Source organism: Rhea americana, unplaced genomic scaffold (genome assembly GCF_003343005.1).
Source record: "Rhea americana isolate MKP2758 unplaced genomic scaffold, rheAme1 scaffold_272, whole genome shotgun sequence".
Classification (NCBI taxonomy): Eukaryota; Metazoa; Chordata; class Aves; order Rheiformes; family Rheidae; genus Rhea; species Rhea americana.
In genome coordinates, this window is record NW_028186393.1 from 220,112 (window position 1) to 232,352 (window position 12,241).

General features: G+C 33.6%; 1 protein-coding gene across 2 annotated transcripts in view; it reads left to right on the top strand.

The window, feature by feature from the left end:
- The window catches only part of COL11A1 (collagen type XI alpha 1 chain), a 161,869-nt gene that overhangs the window by 45,751 nt on the left and 103,877 nt on the right, over positions 1-12,241 (top strand). Inside the window, exons 6-13 of one of the 2 annotated variants that reach the window (XM_085308266.1) lie at positions 491-607; positions 881-1,027; positions 1,213-1,308; positions 3,910-4,155; positions 8,658-8,720; positions 9,182-9,223; positions 9,595-9,657; positions 11,856-11,930. In XM_085308266.1, the coding sequence (XP_085164392.1) occupies positions 491-607; positions 881-1,027; positions 1,213-1,308; positions 3,910-4,155; positions 8,658-8,720; positions 9,182-9,223; positions 9,595-9,657; positions 11,856-11,930 (849 nt within the window). The remainder of the gene's footprint in view (positions 1-490; positions 608-880; positions 1,028-1,212; positions 1,309-3,909; positions 4,156-8,657; positions 8,721-9,181; positions 9,224-9,594; positions 9,658-11,855; positions 11,931-12,241) is intronic. The other variant, XM_085308265.1, reaches the window with a different exon arrangement.

Genomic DNA, 12,241 nt, shown 5'->3' on the forward strand with positions numbered 1-12,241 from the left:
CCCTGGTATTGGGATATTTGTGAGTTGTGGCCTCTTACCTGATTTACAAGTTATTTACGTTATTCATGCTGGACTTTGGTATCTCTCTAGCTCTTCTAGTTACCAGATGACACCCAGGTAAAAGAGTATAGGTAGAGAGATGTATTACTTGGACTCAAAGAACAAATAACTATATGATTTTACAAAGGTCAGTTGGAGCACTCAGTAATTTAAATTATAGCTGTCTCTTCTGTGCAGTCCAATAATAGAATGTTTTTTCCTGGCACTAGTACTTGCTTTTTTATTACTTTTGTATTGGGCCATTAAAAAAAAGAAAGAGAAATTGTATTGCTTTTTTTTCTGCCAAATGGATAACTATATTGAATTGTTTATGCTACCTAATTTCCTTAAACTTTACTCCTATGTAAAGGTTAAGATGCTTTCCAGTTTTGCTAATATAGTTTTCTGCCACTAACATGGAATGCGTGATATTTTTCCATTTGCAATGTAGTATGCACCAGAAGATTTTATCGAATATGACTATGAGTATGGGGATGCAGATTATAAAGAAACTGACTCTGTAACAGAGGGACCCCCACTATTCGAGGAGACAGTAGCACAAACAGAGGTAACGATCTGGTCTGTTTGTTGTGTGGTGTCCAGCTGTCCCCTACCATGTGGTTTGTCATTTTGTGTCTTCTGCATATAAACTTAATGTTTTCCTTTCTCTCATTTCTTTACTTTGTAGCTGTAACACTTACTTTCACTTAGAGATGGAAGGCCTCACAGCTGACAGCATTCATCTCACATTTGCTTAACCTCCTTTCATTCACGCTTGCTTTCTGCATTTTCTTTTCATTTTATTTATGTTTTCCCATTCCGTCTTTCACCACGTTTGCAGAAAGCCGCGGTCAAAAAGAAGAGGAGGACAGTGGCCACTAGCTCAAAGGACAAAACCCAAAAGTCCACAACAAAAAAATCTGAAAAAAATGCATCCAGGAAGAAGAAAAGTTTTCAAGCAGCAACAAAAGGCAAACTAGGGGTAAAGGTAGCAAAGAAATAATCAAGATCTTTCCCAGACCAAGACTGGAAGATCTCTGATCATGAGAAAAAATAGACCTAACCCCACTAGATGAGTACATGTCTGGCTAATAACATAACGTGAATAAAGTGATACCTCCTGAATTTTTCCTGCAGAGTTTTTWTAATAATGTACTTTTTCTTTAATACTAGGCAAACCTTGTTGATGAATTCCAAGAATATAGCATTGCTGAAACTGACTATGGTCCCCAAACAGAGGCTCCCTCCAGAACGACTGAAGCAAATGAGGTAAATGATGCTGAGAAAATTATAGGCAAATATACTTATCAATCAAAATCAAATGTCAATAATTAGCAACACACAAACACATTATTAAAGGAAGAATATATGTCTATGAAAATATACATATCTATAACAGTGATTAAGGTGATTTTTATGCTTTCTCAGCCAGTATCAGAACCTAGTATTTTCTTAGGCAGAACTCCCACCAATTCTGTAGAGATCTGCTGAATCTTTAGACTGCATAGTTCATAATTCTGGAAATCCTTCAATAATATACGCTCTGGGAATGCAAGGTTGTTGCATCCGGTGTGGCTGTGAATGGCACTATGCCTAGTATAAACTAGATTAAATACTAGACATAGTCCTTCTCCTCTAAGAGGAAGAGAGATCTCTTGAATTCTTCCTGTCGCTCTCAAGACGCAGCATGAAAGTGAGCTTAACTAAAGGCAAAGAATGGCTGCCGGCTACTTGATCTTCAGCGTAAATTTCTGATGACTACTCTTCTGCCTGAAACCAGGCAGAAGGAATTAGGTATCATTCTCCTGCAGGAATAGTTCCTGTTCATTCCCAACTCAWTCATTTTTCTGAAATATAGGTTCAACTTAGGTGCATTGGACTCTATTTGAAATATTCAAAGTTCTCTCTTTCAAATTCAGTAGTGAATCAAAGCTAGAAGAAAAAGTAATTACTTGGTAACTTACAGTGCTAGTTGTTTACAACTGCTAATTTTGGTATTCAGTCAGATGAATTGTTTTTATTTAGATTTTTTTGCTTCATTCAAAATGGCAGCATACTGAAATTGAGTTGGAAGCCATCCTTTCCTTTTAAGTTATTCAGCCAACAAGAACAAATTATTTGCTTCTCACTGAGATTCTATTCAAATGAAACATTGTATTTTGAACTGTTTGAAAAAGATACTGTAAATTACATTAAAAGCCATATTTTTAGAAATATACAATGACAAGCCTAAACATTATTTTTGGTAATATTACTACACCTAAAGCCAGTGTTGATTAATATGTCTACATATTAATTAATACTAGTTTTAGAAAGATAGTGGCTGATTATGGAAAATACGTATTTTTTCATTTTCCTTTCAAAATGAAGATATTCTGCTTAAAAGATGTACAAATCTCACCCCTTTAAACATGAAAAGAATCCTCAAGTTATGAGGTCTTTTAGACTATGTTTTGACTTAGAAAATAATTGTTCAGCATTGCATTTGACTTAAAAAGCAAAATGAAAGAGAAGAAAAAAATCCCAATATTTTCCTCCTATGCATCTTGGAAGGTAAAGGTAAATTAAGAKATATTTTAGTTGTTCTACTCTAAGCTGTTTTTGTGTTAAATCTCTTGTTAACCTCTCACAAGGTGATGGAGACAGTTATATTTAAATCATTCTACTTCTTAGGCAATTATAGGTTAATTGTGCATTAGTATATGTGTTATACGATAGACCCAAACTCTTAAATTCTCTCCTTACTGAGAATAGTACTGCATAAATACAAAATTTGGCTTAGAATCAGTTCAGATTAGTATTTACWCTAGCTGTAAGGCAAAAATCGTAGTCCTGTGTCTAGTGGAATTAGGCAACTATTAGGCCCTCCATTTTCATTGCAATATATGTCAATTTCATAATTAGACTCATATTATTAATGACCCTGGATGTTGATTAGCGTCTTAATATATTTTTTAAGATTGTATTTGTTCACCTTACGTGATCACAGAGTATCCATCTCATATTGGTAATATTAGAGCTTTGATTTTTCTTTTCAGAACTGTACTTCCAAGAGAGCTGTGTAGTAGCCTAATGGAAAACTACTTTTTTTTCACAAATGGTTTTGTACATCTCAGATACAGYATTCTTTAAAACAGCTTTGGTGCTTGTAAGTTGATTGCTTGGTTTGACACTTTGCATAATTGAGGATGAAAGCTTCAAACAATACTTAGCTTTCAGAAATGTTTAAATTCATCTTTTATGAGTTTTTCATGTGGAATTTTGTCTCATCCAAAAAATATATAAATTGCTGTGAAAGACATGAACCATAACTTAGTGATTTTTCAGCTCATATATCACTCAAAAAAAGGGGAAAAGAAGTTGAAACATTTAGCTTGGTATTATTATTTATTGACACAAGATATTGAAGGTGGCTGGCCCAAATTAAAGTGATGCTGCACTTCCTGTATTCTGGAAGTGTATTCATTCTCTGCTTATTTGGGTGCATGCATTGGTTCACGAATACTTGACAATAGTAAGTGTGAAACCAAGCAGGAAAACTTAGTTATATTTGGCACTAAAGTAACATTAAGCAAGCAATATACATACAGTGCTAGATATATTGTATGCAATGTTTTTGGAAAGAAAAAAAATGTATGAAAGTATTACTACTTTGTGCTACTTGTGTACATACAGTGATCTTTTAATTGCTCTGAAAGRCTGAACTTCCATTCCTTCAGACTCTAATTAAAAGATAATATGCTGTAGTTCTGCTATTCTCTCTTCTTTTTGACAAGTCATCATAGTTGATCAGCGTATGCTTATATTGCTTTACTAACAATAACCCACGTATTCCTCCTATTCCCAAATCTTTGCTACTGATATGAATAGCAAAATCCTGTTGAAGAAGTATTTGCTGAAGAATACATAACTGGAGAGGATTATGATAAAAAAACTGAGGAAACTGAATATGGAAGCAGAGGTGTAAACCTCAGTGAATCTGATCTTCTGGTAGATGGCGATTTAGGCGAATATGATTTTTATGAATATAAAGAATATGAAGAGAAACCAACTGATTCCACTAATGAGGAGTTTGGTCCAGGTGTTCCTGCAGAGACTGATATCACAGAAACAAGTGTAAGTTGGTTGCAGGCATAATACAGCAGTATTAAATTAATTTAATTTAGCATTTCTTTTAGTTACAGAGCCTGATCCAGAGGTCATTGTGCATGTTAGAAATATTCTCTTTACTTTTGATAGGTTTTGGGTCAAGCCCATCTTCTTGCCTTAGTAATCCTGAGCTTTCTAATTTTATTAATAGATWTTTTTTGTCTCTTTTGTTTAATGGAGTAACGGAGGGTTGAAGATGGGAGGACTAAAAGGAGAAAGGGAACTCCAAGAATAAATGATGAGTTTTTTAAAATATTTCTGTACTAGAGCTAAAGCTGGAAAGAATATAAGTTATAATTTTTGGATGCAGGTGCAAAAACTGTAATAAATTGTAACATTTTTATATAATCACYCTAAAACAGTTGATATATGTGTAAGTATCTAGAAAGTTATGGCCTCTGCTACCTTCCAGAGGGAAAACTCAGGAGTGCGAAGGTGAAGGTCTGAATTCATTCATGAAAATAAGCTTAGACAATGGTGACAGGTTTATGACCTTGCAGGAGTGATAGAACAGTTCTGCATTTATAAAGAAAGATAGGATGACACGGTAGATCCTGTGAATCATTTGTTTTTTCTGACTTTTATAGCTCTCTTCTCCCTCTGACTTAATTGTAGGCTGAACAGCAAGGCTTTAGTTTTCCTTTAGTTGTGCCAAGAGCCTCATTTRCCAGACTGTAGAAGCTGCAAGGAAAACTAATACTACCAAGGTTGGAAGCAGAATTAATTCCCACTTGGATTTCTAATTGGGAAGGCTCTGAATGTAGTAGGAAAGGAAAATTTTGTTTACGGTATCTGCTCACTCTTGTTTTTATTTTTTCCTCMTAAACTCAAAATTTCAGTTACGAGAGGATCACAGCAAATGCTGTAAGGTCAATTCTCTCTGCCAACCTTGAAACTCATACTTCTATATTGCATTTATCACTCCTTTCTAAACCCTGTTGGAATGATAGYATTTTTTAATGATTCTTATCTATGCAATGTGATACAGGCTTACTTTCCTCCTAGCACAGATGGGGACACTGTGGCCGAGTGGCACATAAAAGGTCAGACTATCTGCAAAGGAAAGAGTCCGCAAGGCACCACTTGTGCCTACATTAAGCAAATGACTGTGTAGACTCTATTCTCAGGTGTAAATTTCACCTTAAAATGCCTTGCTACAAAATGGAAGGAGTCATGAGACTTGAATGAGAACCAAGCTTGGCCCTAATCTGTGCCGAATTTATTATTACAGATCTCATATGCTGAACTAGTGACATCGTATCATTTTTCTTTAATATATAGATGTATCTAGCAAAAGTGGAGTTCTATTTTTGATTTTAAAAAGGCTGATTCAGCATTATCCTTGTTGTGATTGAACAGAATCTAGCCTTTTCAGATGCCGTAAGGTAACCATGCAAACTTGGGACAGAAAGATTAGGTTTTGTTCTTCTGATTAAAAAGCCTGATCACAAAATTTTTAGCAGCAAGGGAAATCATGAGGTTTCAATATTTCAGTGAAACAATAATTGAAAAAGGAACTAGTTCTGGTTAGACCTCCAGTAAGTTATCTTAATGGCAAATAAGACATTGCTCACTAAAAAGGATCACCAATCACRTAATGATCTTAATGTTCTTGCATATAGTGCTTCTGTTAGAAGATTTTTTTTTAGTTAGTTAGATCATCAGACAATAATTAAGTTCTGCATTTTAAGGATCTATTGCTTTTTTTTCTTACACCTAAAAAATATCAGGTGTATTAATACTTTCATGAGGAGCAGGAAAAACACTTTTCTTAATGCCATACTTTAGACTTAAGAGCAGCAAGATTTGTGGAAGAGCATCCTTTCTTAAATGTTGGGCAAAAAAGTGACTTTGAATCATAAATTAAAACTAAGACTCCTGTCTACACAGTTGTTACTGATTTCTGGTCAAATGGATATTTATGCTCTGCAGCCCTACTGAAAAGGGAAAGAACAGTAATAAGAAGCATATAAATATAGGAATGGAGTCTTCATTTTCAGCATTAAAGATTCTTTCCAAAGGAGTCAGGCTCATATTTTTTATGTTATTAGTGCTCATATTATTGTTATGCTGTGCGTTTTGCTATTCAAAAAGTTTTGATCCAGAGCCTAATTTAAAAAATCATCTACCAGTGAAAATGTTGAGAATTGTAAAGCCTAATTTTGAGCTCATTCTTCCTATATGTGCTGGAAAGCCTATTGCTGAATGTGAGAAAAACACATGAGCTAGTGCTATTTAGTGTGGTTAAACTGGACAGACTTAAAGAATTTCCAACTTTCTAATTGGTATTAATATTTAGAATACAACATTAAAAAAAAGAGAAGAAAAATTAGAGCTTTACATGTTTACAAAAGACTGCATTTGGGATGTGATATTTTTCTATATATTTTCTGTTTACCATTTCCATAATGATTTAAGCATAGTGTAAGACTGCATTTGGACAAAAAATGAATTTGTAGGCTATTCCAGTCTCTAAAAGTCAAATACAAGACCCTGAATGGTTACTTCTATGTATCTAATTGTTTAAACCATGAAAACAGCCTAGGAAAATGTTTTACATGGGCATAAATGGAAATGTGCAAAAAAAAAATCTATATGTAAATAAAGCCTAAATATAGATCCTATTAAACAGTCAGCACGAGCCATTTGTCTGTAATTGCATTTTCATAGCATAGCTTATGTTGTTAGGAAATGCTAATATTACTCAGTATAGAGCAATGAGTGTTGAAGTTCTAATGATACCATAGATTTGATTATATGACACTCTGAGCGCACCCTGCTTTTCAAAATCTGGGCAAACTCATTTACCATCTTTCTGTACTACAGCAATTTTGTGCAAAAGTCAATGTTACAACATGAGAATACATTAGATGCTTTCAGGTGAACCTGTGTAAAAATAGTTACTCAGCTCGTGCTAGTTCTTGATATTTTAAAGTGAATAGATTATTTAAGAGATTTGCTTTAAAAGCAGTGTGTTTTTTAATGGTTCTATATTACTGTGCAGCAAAGATATCCAACATAAGAAAGCAAAAACATAACAGAGCTATATATATTTATTCTTCATACTTCAGCTCAAACTACTACTTTAATATCTTTTAGGTTATATCTTAGGTTATTTAGGATATAAGGTAATTTAGGTATCTCTTTCTTGTCAAGGCAATTGTGAGTAAAATGCCTAATTCCTACCCAGTTGTATTACAATGCATTCAAGTTTTGATATCTTTATAATACTTACAGGCTTTCAAGAAAKAGGTAGTGTTTTCAAAGGTGGCGAGTTAATCTCCTGTTTTACAGCTAATTTTGATGAATATAATAAAACATAATTATCTCTAATGCTTGCTACTTGACTTACATGAACTATCACATTGTTACACTTCTAATTGACTACAAAATGCACACATCGTGAGTCTAAGCCTTTGCTTTTCCTTCCCAAAATATTTCATATTGAAATAGCATAGCATTATCTTCAGAGTCACTTGACCTGTTCAAATTGCTTGTTGCATTAGTGTGAATGTGGAATCAGTCTACCGAAGTCAAAAGAATCAAAGAATCATTTCAAATTCTCACCAGATGAGAGCTGAATWTGATTCCTAGTTTGCAGTGGGTATGTTACCAGTCGAGACAGCTACTTTCGGAGGAGAAAAAAGTTTAAACAGAAATCAATTTCTTTCTTCTTTGTTTGTGATTTAAATCTGTCCATGTACTGCTATTAGCATATGTTATTGACCTATTGTCAATAACTATTTAGGATATACCTTATATCCTTAGGATTACCTTATATCCTAACTTCTGTTATCTTAATCCTGAGCCCAAAATTTCCCATACAGCTGATCCTAGAAGAATTTTACAGCTGATGCTAGTTCATATAGTTAGGAGGCAAAACTGGCTGTCCATGTAATATAATTTAATGCTTAAGTTGCCATTTCACTCTTTTCCCATTTAAGGCATGAAATCATAGACTCTTAGACTCTCTTACATGTTGTGGATTTCTAATTTCATTCAGTTAGAAGCATGAAGAATATTATCCATATGGAGCCAAAGGATCTTTCTTTCCTGGTTTCCAGTTATGAAGAATCATTGTTTATTATTGTGTCATAAGCCAAGAATGTATTTGAATAAGAAAAAAGAATTTTGTAATTTGCACACAGAAATTTTACATTTTAAGTCCAGAGTCCTAATGCAAACCTTGGGATACGCAACTATTGAATCTCATGGGGAAATTCATTTTATTTCTGCAAATATTACATAATCCAATTAATTGAAAAGTATTCCTGCAGTTTTTACATTTTCTATTCCTCGTGTGTTAAATATTTTTGATCAATATGGTTTGTGCTTTTGATATATTTTTCATAGTACAAATCTTCCAGCTTTAGCTTTCAGTTACAGGTTGTTGTAGTTCTTTAGAGTACCAGATCCTTTGACTTTCTACTTATTTTATTTTGGGGGCGGGGGGCTTTTTTTCTGGCCAGGTGATTGGACATGGGGCTTATGGAGAGAAAGGACAAAAGGGAGAACCAGCTGTGATTGAACCTGTAAGTACAGATATGGATGAGTTTTTCTTAAGTTCTGTACAACATGTACACACTGTTGAAGGTCGTTATCAAGCCATGTCATTCATGGTAGGATAATAAAACCTTATATATGATCTATGAAATAATCATCTGTAATGTAGGCTGTGTAAAAGTGATGATAATATTCTATTCAGCTTTCTCTTTCTGCTGTACAGAGGACTAAATGCATGTCCTTTAAAACAAGTAGAAGGAAACAGCATAGAGCTGCTCTTCAGGCAATTTAGTGACTACTGCTTGGACAGCCTACAGAGCTTTAAACTCAGGGATTCTTTACTGTTAAACTATGTGGACAGAGGGTCCTCAGAAGTGTTAACTGTAATTGTTCAACTAAAAGATATTTATATATATAAATTCTTATTTTTTTTCTTGTTTAGCTTTCTCCAAGAAATAACCAATTTATCATTTTTTTTCTCCCCCTCCAGGGTATGCTCATTGAAGGGCCACCGGGACCAAGAGGACCTGCTGTATGTAGATTAATTATACTTTCACTTTATTTTCATTTGATTTATCCACTGTGCTTTTTATTTATGAGTTAACATTATTGAGATTAGTTTCATCATAGTTCCCAAAGGTATACTGAACTTCCYATTTTAGGATGAAAGTAAAAAGGGTCAGCTCCAGCATTTTCAGGGGCAGCATGCTAGAAGCTGAGTGCCCCTGAAAATCAAAGACTTCTGAAGATTGACTATACATCCTCGAAAGAAATAAATATGACTTATGATAAATGATTTTCTCCAAATATGTCTTTAACATGACTTTCTGGAGGAWAAATATAGTTCAAAAGCATGCTGCCAACAGTTGTTCAACATAATAATTTATTATTAATTTTCCATAGGGTCTTACAGGTCCCCCAGGTTTACAAGGTCCTGTTGGTCCTCCAGGTGACCCTGGTGAAAGGGTAAGTCAGTGTACAGATTATCCTGAGTATTCACAGTATGTCTTCCACTAATTGCTACAAGAGTAAGAAAGATCTTGATCTTAAATATATATGCTTAGCTGAAGAGACTTCAGTTGAACCGAAGTTGATCTGCTTAGCTGAGAATCTGCACAAATACTTCATTAGAAGTAGGAATATGTTCTGTAAATACAGGGAAAAAGTTAAGTTCCTGTTTGTCTATATTTTTCTGAAAGTTTTGGTGTGAATGATTCTAAAATGTAATGAAGTAATCATAACCATCCAAAGGAAAACTTTTTGTGTGCATTTTAATGATTTTTAAAAAAACAGCATGACCTGAAGATGCAGAAAATAAAAAGGGCATTGCTCTACAGAATCAAAATATACAAAGAAATAATGAAAGTGATGGATAATATTTATATGATACAGACAGTTTGTCGGCCACAGTAAACAACATAGTGCATTAAAGCCTAGATCTAATCATGAGTATAATTGAATGCTTAATTATTATTATTATTTTGACACTACCTGTATTCACAAGCCTTTTCCTACTACCGCAACAAGCATGATTTTAAAATAGTCTAAATATATTTAGTTGAGTAAAATATTTTGTTACAAAGAAAGATCTTCCTCAGTTTTATGAGCGGTAGTTTACTGAAGAGTCTAACATGTTGGATTTGTGTATGCAAGGTACTGAGAACATGCTATTTCTTCACTGGATAATTGGATAATGTTAAAATTCTAAAATTCACGCTTCACCTAGACAATAAGTCGGTATGCACATTTTTTTCTTTCATATTTCTTTGTTGTAGTTTAACTAAACAACTATTTTCAAATTTAAACTGATAGAAAGGAAATTTTAAGACATTGTAACGGAATAATTACTCGTAATACTCATTTTTAAACTAACTGCTCAATAAAAGTACTCATAAAAACATCTTTATCTAAACACATCAGGTTCCTGCTATAGAAGAAACTTAATTTTTATATAAAAAATATCACATGCCACAAAGAAATAATTGTAGAAATAAGTTACCAAACTCATGGGGAAAATAGGAAGTTTTGCAACCAGATTCTGCTATCAGATTCTATCCTAACGGAAAATATTGCTTACTTGGCAATTTAATATATGTGGACAGTATTTTTTTTAAATTAAATTAACAAATTAATTAACAAATAAAGATTGTAGCTCCTGTTATAATTGTTTTTTCTATAATTTTAACTCAATTAAAAAATTTACAAAAGCAACATTCTGAGAAAATTACCACTAAGAAAAGAGGATTGCTTAATTAAAAAAATGCATTCATGCATAGAATAATTGAGAATACTGTGTAAGCACAGAACTACAGAACAAGTTATTATAATATCTACCACCTTTCATAGTTGCCTATGGTGCTTTAGCTTTTGAACTAAATTATTAGATTGTGTTAATCCTAATCATGGCTGCAAAACSATTTAGAAATGAATGAAAATGCCCTTCTGGAGAAGACAGTCTTAGGTAAAAGTCCTGCTTATACTCTCTGCAGAGATGAATTTCACTCATAAAATGATTTCAAGAGAGAAGATGTAAAACTAATCTTCTGTTTCACTTGGGAACACTCAAAACAGCAAAGTTTATCAATACAGCATTTCTTGTTAATCAGTAATCATGAGGACCACATATATTCATTAATACATTTCTTCAGCCCAGGCTTACATCCAAAATTCAACTTTTTTTAAACTGTCAGAGAAGAGCACATCTAATAAAAATAGATTTCAGATCAAAACTACARGACTTAATGTAACCTTTGAAAATTAAACTTACTCCAAGAGTTTAAAGAGGATCAGCAATAAAAGGGTTCTATAACAAATGAAGCAAACATAAGATCATACTGCAAATCTCAGCTCAGCCTAATTTATTTAGTCGTGACTAGAGCCTCCATTATTGAGTATCCCTTTCTTCATATATGTATAATTATAAATAAGATAATTGAAGAGAATAACTCTCTTCACCTTTCCTGAAGGTTATCTCAAAACCCACTTCTTTATTTATCTTACTGATTATGACTAACATTCCCGAGTCACCTAAAAGAATATTAAATCTCCAAGTACATCATAAGAATATTGGCCTAAGTATCTCTGGGTGAATCTGTAGATTTATCTTACATAACCATCTCTTTATTCTCATCTCTTTTTTTTCCATCATCCCTTTATTTTTATAGGGTCCACCTGGTCGCCCTGGTCTCCCTGGTGCTGATGGTTTAGCAGGTCCCCCAGGTACCATGTTAATGTTGCCGGTAAGTAGGATTATGATTCCAGGGCAATCAGTCTCTAAAAAGAGGAAGTATGTTTCAAGAAACATATAAGTGTTTTCTCCTTCATCTGATTTTTATCTTTGGAATGAGAAGAAGTATGATCATTTAAAGATCATTTGGAACTTTTTTCCCTCAGACAAAACATAGGCTTTAGCTTCTGCTTGCCTGCCAGATTAGAACGTATACGTATTACATATTACAATCATTTATGATTGTATTACACTTACTGAAATCCCGCTTATATTTTCAGCTGTACAAACTGCAGTTTACTGTCGCACAAAGAGCACCTACTT